This window comes from Trachurus japonicus, unplaced genomic scaffold, assembly GCF_045865225.1.
Source record: "Trachurus japonicus isolate A0001 unplaced genomic scaffold, Traja_1.0 AP030785.1".
NCBI lineage: Eukaryota > Metazoa > Chordata > Actinopteri > Carangiformes > Carangidae > Trachurus > Trachurus japonicus.
Window position 1 is genome coordinate 1,070 of NW_028220918.1, and position 12,456 is coordinate 13,525.

Genomic DNA, 12,456 nt, shown 5'->3' on the forward strand with positions numbered 1-12,456 from the left:
ATTTTATTCCCGTTCTAGTTAGCCGAGAGCTAAAGCAGAAGTTAGCCGGCTAGCTCGGCTGAAGTCAGTGCGCCCACTTCCGGTTTCTTCCCGAATACGAATCCAAAGTTTTTTTTAAAAGCCCGAATCCGAATCCGAAGCCTAATGTGGATAGTGCACTGGCTGTAAACCCCTACCAGGTACCAGCTCCAAACCCTGTCATTACTCTGCGGCTGCATAATATGGAGTCTGTGTGGGTCTTTGTGCCACTTTTACAGCTGTGTGGTCGTTTTTACCCGGTGGTTGTGTGACCACAGGAACTGCCACTAAATGACCAGGCTTAGGCTGAGGTTTCCTTTAAAAAAAAAAAAAGTTTCAGCACATTTCAGTACAAACTGTCCAGAACAAACTGTTTTACTGTGTGTACCTCTTCTCTCTCTCTCTCCTTGTCAGTTATGGTTGCTGTCAAGACGGCGTGACGGCTGCTCAGGGCCCCAACAGGGAGGGCTGTGCTGAGTTTGTGGCCCCTGCACCCACCGTAAGCAAACACACGTGACGTATAATTGTACCTGTGATGTTACGGACCTACACTTAAGCCCAAAATTATTCATACCCCTGTCAAATACAAGGAATTTCTTAAGTTTTCTAGTATTTCAACTCAGATTTGACATAAATAGGACATGGAGGAAAATCTGGAGCCATGACCAATTTATTTAAGTAAAGTTACAGTGTTAAAGATGTTTATTTTAAATGTTGAACAAAAATCCATAAAACTATTCATACCCCAGTGATACCAAGACAAATCAATCAGAATTTATTTATAGAGCACTTTTCATACAAATAAAATGTAAAGCAAAAATAAAACCTAAAGTCACGCGACTACACACACACACACACACACACACACACACACACACACACACACTCATATATAGAGCTTGAAAGAAGGAAACTGAAGCGCTATCTTACTCTCAACAATTTTGCCGTGAAGAAACACCAGAGACTGGATAAAACCAAATAAATAAAAGGAACTAAAAGTTAGCATAAGTGCAAGGACATGATAAAAATAACTAAAATTATACAATAAATAGGCTAAGACTAAAAAGACTAAAAAATAAACGATAAAAATCGAAGATTATCTTAAGACCTGAGAGTTCTGTGACAAAAAAAACTTGTACCTTGGACCTTTAAGAGCACATGTTGTAAATGCCAAGAAGGAAGGAAAAGGATACAAAAAGGTGCGAGCCTTATGTTGCATTTATGTACTTACGGACAGAAAGTGTCAACATCTGTGACAAAATATGAATTATATGAAAAGACAAAATATTTCCTCTAACTTTATAATCTGTGGTGTCGTGTCGTGTTGCGTGTGCTCAGGCTGCTCCTTCTCTCCCCACTGAGAACGCGGTGCAGTGCCGAACCACCACCTACGGCTGCTGCTACGACCGCACCACACCTGCAGCAGGACCCAACGGGGAGAGCTGCCCCAACCCACCAAACCACAGTAAGGAGCCAGTAACATACAACCACACACGTCGTATTGAACTCCTATTTGTGCATGTTTGTTACTTCTTTATCATCATATTTTAACTCATTGAGTGCCGCACTCTTTTCCAAAGTTTTAGTCAAGTGTACCGGCAATTTAGACCATTTTGTTTTATTCACAAAACCACCATCGGGGGCGGGGGGGTGTCATGAGCTCTCATGAGTCTTTGATCGTCATCTATTTCAGTTCTGCTCGTCGTAGAGTCCCCAAATTTACACATAAGGTGTGTTAAAGTGTCTATTTTCATAATTAAAAAAAAAAAGCAAAAAATGTAAAATTACGTTATTGGCACTCAAAGCATGGGAACGAAAAATGTAAAATTACGTGGTTGGCACTCAATGAGTTAATAATCAAGATAAGACAAGATAGGATAGGATGGGATGGACCTTTATTGAACCCCTTTAGATCAAATTCAACTTGACAGAGAAGTACAAGGGGAAACTTGGAATAAAAAGATTAAATAAAGGTTAAAACAATCTGAAATTAATAAAGATTAAGTGGGAAATACTGCATACAATTACATATACAAATGCAATTCCTTACAACCGTGTATCGGTTTTGGTCATTGAGAAGCTCAATATAATTAATGCCGACTAGTAAACAAACTTATGGTACTGGAGAACTGTTACTGTAACATTCATCTTCATTCATCTGATGTGAGCTCATTTTAGATTTAGATTTATTTTGCACAGTTAAAAAAAACACAAGTAAAAGGAACAATTTGATCATTTACAGCGCTGAAAGTGGCGAAAACTCAAAGAGATTATTAGATGGCTCCGCCTGCAATGAAAATAATAAGAAAGCAGAATAAACAAATGAATCAGAAATATATACGTAAATGATAATAATAATAAAAGAAATTACACAAAGAGATAAATGATCAGGATAAATAAATAACAAATAAAAGAAACTCATGTTTCTAACTTCACCTGCTCTGTGTGTGTTTGTGTTTGTGTGTGTGTGTGTGTGTGTGTTCGCTGCAGTCGAGCGCTCCATCTGCTCGCTGCCCCGCGGCGCCGGCTCCTGCAGCTCCTGGGTGGCCCGCTACCACTTCGACGTCATCACCTCCAGGTGCGTGCACTTCTGGTACGGGGGTTGCCACGGCAACAGCAACAACTTCATGACCCGGGCCGAGTGCCAGAGGGCGTGTCACGCGGCGGCGGCGCCGAGCCAGCAGCCGACGACCCCCAGGAGAGGAGGATCATCCACCCCGGCGAGGACCCCGGTGTCTGGAGGAGGAGGAAGAGGAGGAGCAGCAGGAGGAGCAGGAGGAGGAGGAGCGACAGGCGGCGGCCGCAACATGGGGAGGATCTTCACCGTCCAGGGGGGTTCGAACGGCAGCAGCGCCGCCACGCACGCCCACAGAGCCAGAATCTACCTGCGGGGACGTCGGCCTTCGTCTGGGACCGCCGCTCAGCACAGTGGCCCGGCTGCGAGGTAAGAGACCCTGAAGAAACCCAGTAGGAGCAGGAGGAGGAGGAGGAGGAGGAGGAGGAGGAGCACGGTGTAAAAAGCTCGCTGCCCCCGCTGCTGAAGGAGGAGGAGGAGCCACTGCCATGCCGCCACACCGCCTCACCTCACTCTGCTCCTGAGCAGGAGAGTGAACTGACACAGATTCAATATAAAACACACCATCCAAAGACAAATTATGTGCATCATTCACTCACAACCTGAGGCGCACCACACACACTACCAGTCAAAAGTTTGGACACACTTTCTCATTCAATGGTTTTTCTTTCTTTTTATCACTTTCTACATTGTAGATTCAAACTGAAAACTATGAAGGAACACATCAGGAATTGTGTAGTAAACAAAAAAGTGTTTAAAGAGGAACTATGCAGGATTTGTAGCTTAACTGCTACATTTTTACCTTTAATTAAACAGCGTTGGAGTAAATGTGATGGTTTAATAAATGGCTTAACTTGTTATGAGGGAGAATGGAGGCTCTCTGCCTTCCACCTAGCGTCTCTTGGTTGAAAAACACCTTTGTAAGACCAGAGCCTCCGACTCGGTGTGGCACAAACGCGCCCAGTAACCTGTAATCTCTTGTTTATCACAGATTAAACTACACAAATATTATGATATATAATGTTATCTAACGCTCTATTCATTCATTTCTCGCTGGCTTCGTTGTAAAGAAATGCACATGGCCGGGAGGAGGGTTAGCAAAACAGCGGGACTTACATAGTTCCTCTTTAAACAAAGCAGAATATGTTTTATATATTTTTTTTTTTTTCCGAAGTTGCCACCTTTTTGCTTCGATGGCAGCTTTTTGCACACTTTTTGATTCTGTCATCAGCTTCATGAGGTCGTCACCTGGAACAGTTTTCCAACAGTCTTGAGGGAGTTCCCAGAGGAGCTGTTTTGCTTTCACTCTGCGGTCCAACTCATCCCAAACCATCTCGGTTGGGTTTAGGTTGATGTTTACTACACAACTTATACATGTTCATTCATAGTTTTGATGTCTTAAAGTTTGAATCTACAATTTAGAAAGGAATAAAAAACATTGAATGAGAAGGTGCGTCCAAACTTTCAACTAGTACTGTATATTTCCAAATAATACAACAAAAGTCCAAATGAAGGAAACCAGTTCTCAATCTGAAAAAGCTTGTTTTGTACTGACCTCTGGTGGTTTAACTTCGCCACTGCAGCGGTATAGAGAGGTTTACAGTATATATAATTCCCATTTTCATATCACATGTGATTGATTTCATGCAACAGGCTTTTTGTGTAGATGCATCGTTCATGTGGTGCTATGATATAATCCTAACTCTTGCTTAGTAAAACACACTGCAGCTGCTTCTAGCTCCACAGACTCTCACTGTCACGCCTGCTTTAGCGGCATCGCCTTGTTCTTTTTGTTTTAACCTCGACGAAACACGAGGAGAAGTTGACGACCTCACAGCGACCCCACATGGACAGACATTTTTATTATTATTGATGCATCTGGGACTTTTCACTGTCTGTCATGATAAGTTCACCTTGTCGGTCACCTTGTGCTTCTCTGTGCCTTGTTGCTACAGTTTGTCCTCACTGTGCCGCCTCTTTGGGCTTTGTGTCTTCATGTTGTTGTCATTAGATCAAACTAATAAAGGTTCTGCTGTGATGCTTCATGTCACCGTATGTGTGTCGTCACTAAATCCCGTCCTCATGTTGGTGTAGTAGCTGTCTGTGTGTGTTGAAGGTGGTGGTTACGCTTTCTTAGGAGACTGTGGGTTTTTTTTTATGGTGAAGAGTAATTTATCCTCCTTTGTGTGTCATCATCACCTCTGATTTTTAACATCTGTTGTGTCTCGGGGGTGTCACGATTACTTGTTTTCACAATTAATCGCGGTATTAAACGTCACAATTAATAAATCGTAAAGATTCCTACAGTAAATACCGTCACTTTCCAAAAAAGATTTTGTCAGAACCATATAGGCAGATGAGCGCCAAAGTAGCTGGCTTAAATTACGTTTATGTGAATTTACCTAAAGTAACATTGAATTGTGTCATTTGTAATAAAAGAAACTATTAAAATAAACTCAACATTTGTTATAGATGACAAAATGACTTGAATATTTTAAACATTTCCCCTGGGGGATCAATAACTTGTTCTATATTACTGTAATAGATGTTAAAATATTTTGTGTATATAATTAATAATGTAATTATATTTTGACTTTTCTGAAACTAATTAATGCATAATAATCGTGATAATCGTAATGCGGTGATTATTTTATCTGACTCTAATCGTGACGCCCCTAGTTGTGTCTGGATTTGTGTTTTTTAGGGGGAAATTTGCAGTTTGTCTCGTCACTTTTCATGTTGCATGAGCCTCTTGTGCACCAAAGCTGTCTTTTCCTCTCTGAGCTTTTCATCTGAAGCCGGGTTGTGGGCGCTCTTTATGTCTGCTTTGGTGGCTACTGATATGAAGTACCAACAGTAGAGCATAAAGTGACTCTTCTTCTTCTTCCTCCTCTTTTCAATCTTCACTTCCTTTGTTTTCCAACTTTTGACCTTCCTCCTGTTCCTTACCTCCTTCCCTCCTTCCTTCTTTCTTTCCTTCTCTTCTGTCCTTGTTTCCTCCTCGTGTCTCCTCAGTTTGACCCTGGGAGGAGTGACCATCGATAAGACTGACCCGTCCACGGTGGAAGCTTTAGCCGGACAGACGGTGGTGCTGCCCTGCAGAGTCAGCCCGCCGCCGTCCTCCACCGTCACCGTGGAGTGGAGGAGAGACGGCGTCGCTCTGTCCACTCACAGGTCAGTAAAACAAACACACACATTTCATTCTGCCGTCTGTCCCAAGTTTGTTGTGATTGTTCTTTGTGTTTTTATTTTATATTTTCTTCAGGCATCACCAGCAACCCAACGGTTCCCTGTTAGCCGGTCCGCTCACTAAGGCCGACTCCGGCTGGTTCCTGTGTGTGGCCACGCGGGAACGTGAGCGAGACCATCGCTACATTTACCTCTCTGTCTCAGGTAATGTCACATGCTGCATTTACTAAACAAATATGATAATATATTTAAGTCTTTTGACCAAAGTCCCCTTTGTATTTACGATACATTTTTTTTCATGGTAGTTAAGATTAAAAATAATGCTGTAAATTCCAGTTAGTCTCTAATTTAACATTAACAATCAGCTAATTAATATACTAATAAATATACAGCTATAAATATAGCTAATAAATATACATATCATGCCATACACACTCATTAATTCACAACATAAAGTCACACACGCATCCCTCCTAATCAATAACATGCGACGCAAGACTAGCCATAAAAAACATGTGCTTACCTCAGTTTATTTGTTGAAAACTCCCCACAAACCATCCATAGAAACTTATTCCTATATTCTTACTTCACTATATGGCTCTGAGTGTTTCTAGGTCCTTTAGTTGTGTCCTTTTGTTTTCCTCTTTTCCTGCTTTCCTCTTTATTCGCGGGCAAAATTCACTGGTTGCGTCATGGTGTAACCGGATAATTGACATCTGTCAATCAAATTTTTTTCCCCTTCCCCCCTCTTTTCTTTTTCTCATATTAAAATGCATCCAAAGTAGGTAAACCAGCGATCTATGAGTAACTTCATAGAGAAATAAAACACAGACAGAGCACAGATACAATGAAATGAGACCTATTACAGTACATGCAGTTTATTTACAGATTTTGATTGATTCAGGATCCGGCACAAATTAAACACTGTTAATATGACAATGCAGGTGAATTCAATTGTGTTTCTAACTCTGTGTGTTTGTCTCACAGAGGGACCGTCTCAGGTGATTCCTACCTCACTCCCCAGAGACGGACCTATCCCTCGGTAAGAAACGCAACCCGTTGTCTGTCCATATGTAAAAGGACATAAATGATAAAATGGTCAATGACACCGTTTCTCTCTCTCTCTCTCTCTCAGGTTCAATATCGACCGCTCAGGCTCTTCTTTGCTGGAAATGCGAGCGGGACAAACTGCCCAGCTGCCCTGCACCATCGTCCCTCCCTCCGCCCTGCAGTCCGTCAGGATTCAGTGGACAAAGGACGGACAGCCCGCCACTGACTCCAGGTAATCCTCACCCTGCTCTGTTGAATCATCTCATATCCAAAGAGTCAAAATCTAGAGATGATGTGCAGGTTACATTACCCTGGTTTCCCATACTTAAAGGGATAGTTCAACATTTTGGCAAATTGGCCCACTGCCATAATCCCTATAGTCATAGCAATAGGTTTGTTACCTTTAATTGTCGATGCAAGCTGTTTTTAGAACGGAGGCTAATGGGATTTCTTGGTTTCCCTCATCAAACTCATCAAATACACAATCCAACATCTCCAAAACGCTCTGGTGGGCAAGTTGTGACCTGCACACTCACCACGCTATGAGATAACAGAGCGTTACGAGACAGAGTTGTTTTCAAGGTAAATACAGAGACTGCTTGCTGAAAAACTGCCCCTGACGGGAACGCGCAACAGCTGTTTTGCATGAATTTACCCCTAAAACGACTCTGAGACAGATTCTGTTCTTGGCGATGTAAATTAGCACATATCTAATGAGTTAGCACCTCATTTGCATATGTAAACATAAAATTAAGAAAACTTGCAAAACTTAAGGTAAAAATGTAGAATAGTTAAAGTAAAAATATTGCATAGTTCCTCTTTAAACAACTCAGGTAACTGCAGCTAAATCCCAACACCAGTGCTGTTTTCCATCTAGACAGTGAAATTGATATTTGCAGTTCAACAATGTCTCAACAACTGTTAAATGTACAGACATGAGATTTAGTGCAGACGCTCTTGTTCTCATCAGGATGAATTATTTTAACTCTGGTAACTATGTTAATACTGTGATGTTGCAGGTTTACCCAGCATTCAGATGGCACGCTGATGGTCGGCCCTCTGCGGTCCGACGACTCCGGTGTCTACACGTGTACGGCCTCCAGTCCTCATCAGCTGGAGCAGAGACAGCTGCAGCTCAGGGTCCAAGGTGTGTTTTGATTTAACATCCACATTGTCATACATTATGTCTGTTGTTACTGCCAGAGACCACAGACTGAACTCCTGAACTTCTGCTCTGCTCATGTTGTAGTATCACACAGATACCAGCAGTAATGAGCAAAACACTGTCAGCAGGAAACATCAGAATAATAAAATATGACTGTGATATGAACTTAAAATGGTGTGACTATTAGTTAAATTAGTTTTATCTGATGTTTATTTCTTCTTTGACCCTCCAGCGGACCTGAAGATCACTACAGCTCCAAACAACATCCAGGTGACTGAAGGCAGCACAGCTCAGCTCCCCTGTGTGGTGTCAGGGGAAAACATTAACATCGGCTGGTCCAGGTAAAGAAACAAACAAAAAGACCATAATCTGAGTTGTTATCCTTTGTTCATTAGACATCATGTTGAGCCAATCCTTAATGCTGAGAGCCACAGAATGAAATAGCCAGAAAAATAAACCTTACTCAAATAAAATGATGCTTTAAAATGAAATTAAACTGAAAGGACAATTCCGGGCAAATTCAACTCGGGGCTGTATTTTCCTAACATTTTAGGTCTAAAAGAAGGAATCTGAAGATTTTCAGTTTAATTGCCAGTGATGAATGGGAGCGTATTGAAGTTCTGCTGCTGAGGCTGTTTACATCCCTCAAAGCCGCAATTTTTTTCCACAGACAACGTCAGATGGCGACTCAAACATGCACCGAGAAGTTATTTACTTCAAGCAAGTCAAGAGTTGATATTCCTGTGTTTATGACACAAACGGGAGCTTCCGACTGCACGTAAACGCACAGAGCGCGTCAACTTGGGTCTTGCGCGAGACTTTGAATTAGACCTAGTTTTACAAACATGTCGGCTTGCTTGAAGTAAAAAAAACTTCTCGATGCATGTTTGAGTCGCCATCTGACGCTGTCTGTGGAAAAAAATGCGGCTTTGTGGCGTCGCGGGGACAGACACAACTACCGTAAAACAGGAACAATTAAACTGAAAATCTTCAGATACCTTCTTTGAGACCTAAAATGTTAGGAAAATACAGCCCCGAGTTCAATTTGCCCGGAATCATCCTTTAAATACGATCAGTTCTTGAAATGATATTTGAATTTACATCACAAAGTTGATAACTGTTAAAGTCCAGTAATGAAAAGAAGACAGGCAAAGTATAAAGTTACCTAGTCTAAAAGAACATTAAATTCATCAATCAAATCAATTTTCTAAGGTCTGAGTGGTTTCTTTGCTCAGGAGATGTTGATGTGACCTGATTGTTTTCCTTTTTCCACTCCCTCCTGCTGCAGAAACGGTGTACCGGTGCGTCCAGACGGTCGTAACATCCTGATGTCGTCTGACGGCACGCTGATCCTAAACAGCGTCAAACCGTCAGACGAGGGAACGTACACCTGTAACGCATACACAGGCATCTACTCGGTGAGCGCCACGGCTGAAGTGCGGATCATTAAAGACACACAACAAGGTGAGAAAGAAAATACTGTGACTCAGCCGTCCTCTCGTTTTCTCACATCTGCAACAAACAACACAAAAATATATCATTTATCTTTATACAAGCGTTCACACAAGTATTTGAAACAACGAGAAAGCAGTTTGTGTGTTTCATATCTGAATAAAATTGATTTTTACGCATTTTATTTTATAATTTATTTTTCTGTTTTTCCAAGTAATAATTTTTCTGACTTAACAAGAGAAGCTCCCACCTGCAAGTAACGTTTTAACCGCTGCAGTTAAGCCAACCATGGATTCATGTATCTATTCGGCTAGATGTGTCATTGATCTATTAGATCTATTAGATTCATGATAGTTATATGCTCCACTATGAAAAATTCAGTCAAGCTATCGGGAAGGGGGGAAAAATACCTTGAAAAACAGAAAAATGAATTACTCATAAAAACAAAAAAGTAAATAAATTACTCAGAAAAAAGAGCTTTTTCCCCCAAGTGAATGCAATATGCTTCAGTAGGTTTTAGTATAAGAACCAATATTTACATTAGAAGCCAAAGGGGAAACTTATTATGACCGAATCAGACTTAACTGCCATTTTATTTCAATTCATTATTCTGAGTTGAATTTTTGAAAGAAAAAATAAAGGTTTTAAGTGTTTGCGTGTGTGTGAACATGAACTGATGAAGCCACTTGGATAAGGGGCTTGAATAACGTCTTGAAAGACAATAAGCCTGTGACTCTTCTCATTTATCCAGGTCATAGTTATCTCAAGGAAATTTAAATCGAACGCAACTGGACTTGGTTATTTGTCTTGGAAGACGTTTCACCTCTCATTCAAAAGGCTTCATCAGTTCCTGCTCGCCTCTGACAAGGCTGGGACTGGTCTTGAAAGACAAAAACAAAGTCCAGTTAACCTGAGACCTGAGAATTTGCACAGACTTAAACTCAGACCTGCTTCATGCACATGTAAAAAAGTGGGAGAAAGAAGAGGAACTGCACCGTGTGCGTGTTGGTCTCTGTACTGATCTGATGAATTCATGATGCACACTAAAAAAGATTGACTGTGTGTGTGTCTGTGTCGTTACTTTGCTGCTGCAGGTATAGATTTGCCTCCGGAGTGCGTGGACCAGCCCGATCTTGCCAACTGCCAGCTGATCGTTTACGCCCGCCTGTGCTCCAACTCGTACTACTCCAGCTTCTGCTGCGCCAGCTGCGCCCGGCATTCGCAACAGAGGAGCAACAGGTTTCGTCGGCTCGGCTGAAACCTGCAGAAGGAGAGAGGGAGGGAGGGTTGTTAAAAACTACAGTGGGGAGGAGGTGGTTTGTGTTTGTTGTTGTGTTTTTAAAAGGACTGCATTTTGAGGAAAAAACTGAACTTTTAACACTGAACTGCTGCATTTGCCAAAAGGACTTAAAAGACTCTCAGAGGGCAATAATAATAATAAAAAGGGACTGGTTAGTGTTGATGTAGCTGAAGCTGTGAACCAGGAGTTGTTCCACAGTGGGCGCTGTTGTTCAGGGAGTCTGTGCCTTCAGATGTTGGCAGCATATAATCCTGTAAAGTCTGTTGAATGTGATGAGGCAAAGCTTCTTCTGTCACATTATTTTTTATTTTAATTAAGTTATTACTCACTGGACTGACAGTAAATGTTCTCTGTTTTTAAGAGAATCATATAGCTTCTCCTCCTTTGAGCTCATTAAAAGGATTTAACATTATTGTGAAACTACTTTATATCTGCTGTAGTTTTGGCTTCGACTCGTATGTTTTAAGCGTTTCATTGATGCAGGATTCAACTTGTTCTGTGACATACAAGGAGCTTCTACCAGACAGTTTATTTTTATGTAATTATTTGATAATAAAAATAATATTTTGCTAAAACACTCTGGTGGTTGAAATGACTGAAAACCAAAAACATGACTCCACTTCCCAGGCAGAACCACAAGAGGTCGTTCAACATGACAAACTAACAAACATGTAATCACTTATGCTGAGCTACAGGAAGTTGCAGCATTGATCAAATATATGAAATTATAATATTTTTCAGCATTATTGTTAGTCTTTTTCCTAAACCGTTGTTAAATATAATTTATTTATATAATGGAGTTGAAAGGTTGAGATTGAAAATGACAATTTCACAATAAAAACAATGAAATATGTAAGAAAAGATGCTAACACAATTTGTATGCTGTTACAAGGTTGAACAAAACTGAGTGACATGATAAAATATTGCTATTTGATAGATAATTGATATATGTATGAAGATTTTTGTATTGTTTGGGTCAAGTAGTCAGGAAAAAAAGTTACTTTATTCAAAAATCTAGATCGAGAATTACCCATTTAAGTTTTATTCTGTGCCTTCACACCAAGTCAAAAACACTGGTTACCTGTTAGATTGTTGTTTCGGAAGCATTTTGTTTGCTTATAAGACATAAAAAGACACAACTAAATAAAATGACTGTGGCCCCCGAAATAACTGAAAAACAATCTAAACACAGCTAATAGCCCAATAGTCCTTGTACTCTGATTGGTTAATGGCTCTAATTGAATGGGGGTATGATCTTATTTCTGCTTCTCTGAGGTGAGGATTCTTTACTTATCATGGTTTTATTTTATCACTCACTCAGATAAAACAAGTTTTTATGTGTATTTGGCCACCAATGAATGACCTCATGACCTCTTATTTAATGTGGACAGTTAGGCATGATCTCTCTGGCCTCAGTTGTGCCTGATTGTAAAAATGACGACATTTTGTCACCACCACAGAAATAAACAAAGTTCTGTTGGGAGGACAAGACCACATGGTTTCTTCTTTTCCCCAGACAAAAGCCATCGAACTCATCCTCCCAGCATCCTTCACCTTTTCACACCTAGGTGTGAAATCTCCAATGTTGACTTCCATTGGTCACTGTATCCATATGTCTATGACTGTATCCACCTTTTTCCGAACGTCAAAAACGTAAGCCTGTTTTGACCATCTTGAGACCTTCTTTTTACAGTTTGTTTTATTTTT

General features: G+C 40.7%; 1 protein-coding gene across 1 annotated transcript; it reads left to right on the top strand.

Annotated features, from left to right (window-relative positions):
* Nucleotides 1-432: 432 nt before the first annotated feature.
* LOC146960006 (papilin-like) lies at nucleotides 433-11,307 on the top strand (the record flags this gene model as incomplete). The annotated part of the gene is made up of 11 exons (XM_085772710.1): nucleotides 433-517; nucleotides 1,357-1,483; nucleotides 2,509-2,962; nucleotides 5,609-5,767; nucleotides 5,859-5,986; nucleotides 6,770-6,824; nucleotides 6,918-7,064; nucleotides 7,852-7,979; nucleotides 8,230-8,338; nucleotides 9,286-9,461; nucleotides 10,544-11,307. Coding segments are annotated over 11 exons (1,732 nt in total), but the record flags the coding sequence as incomplete, so codon positions are not given.
* Between the last annotated feature and the right edge of the window lie 1,149 nt (nucleotides 11,308-12,456).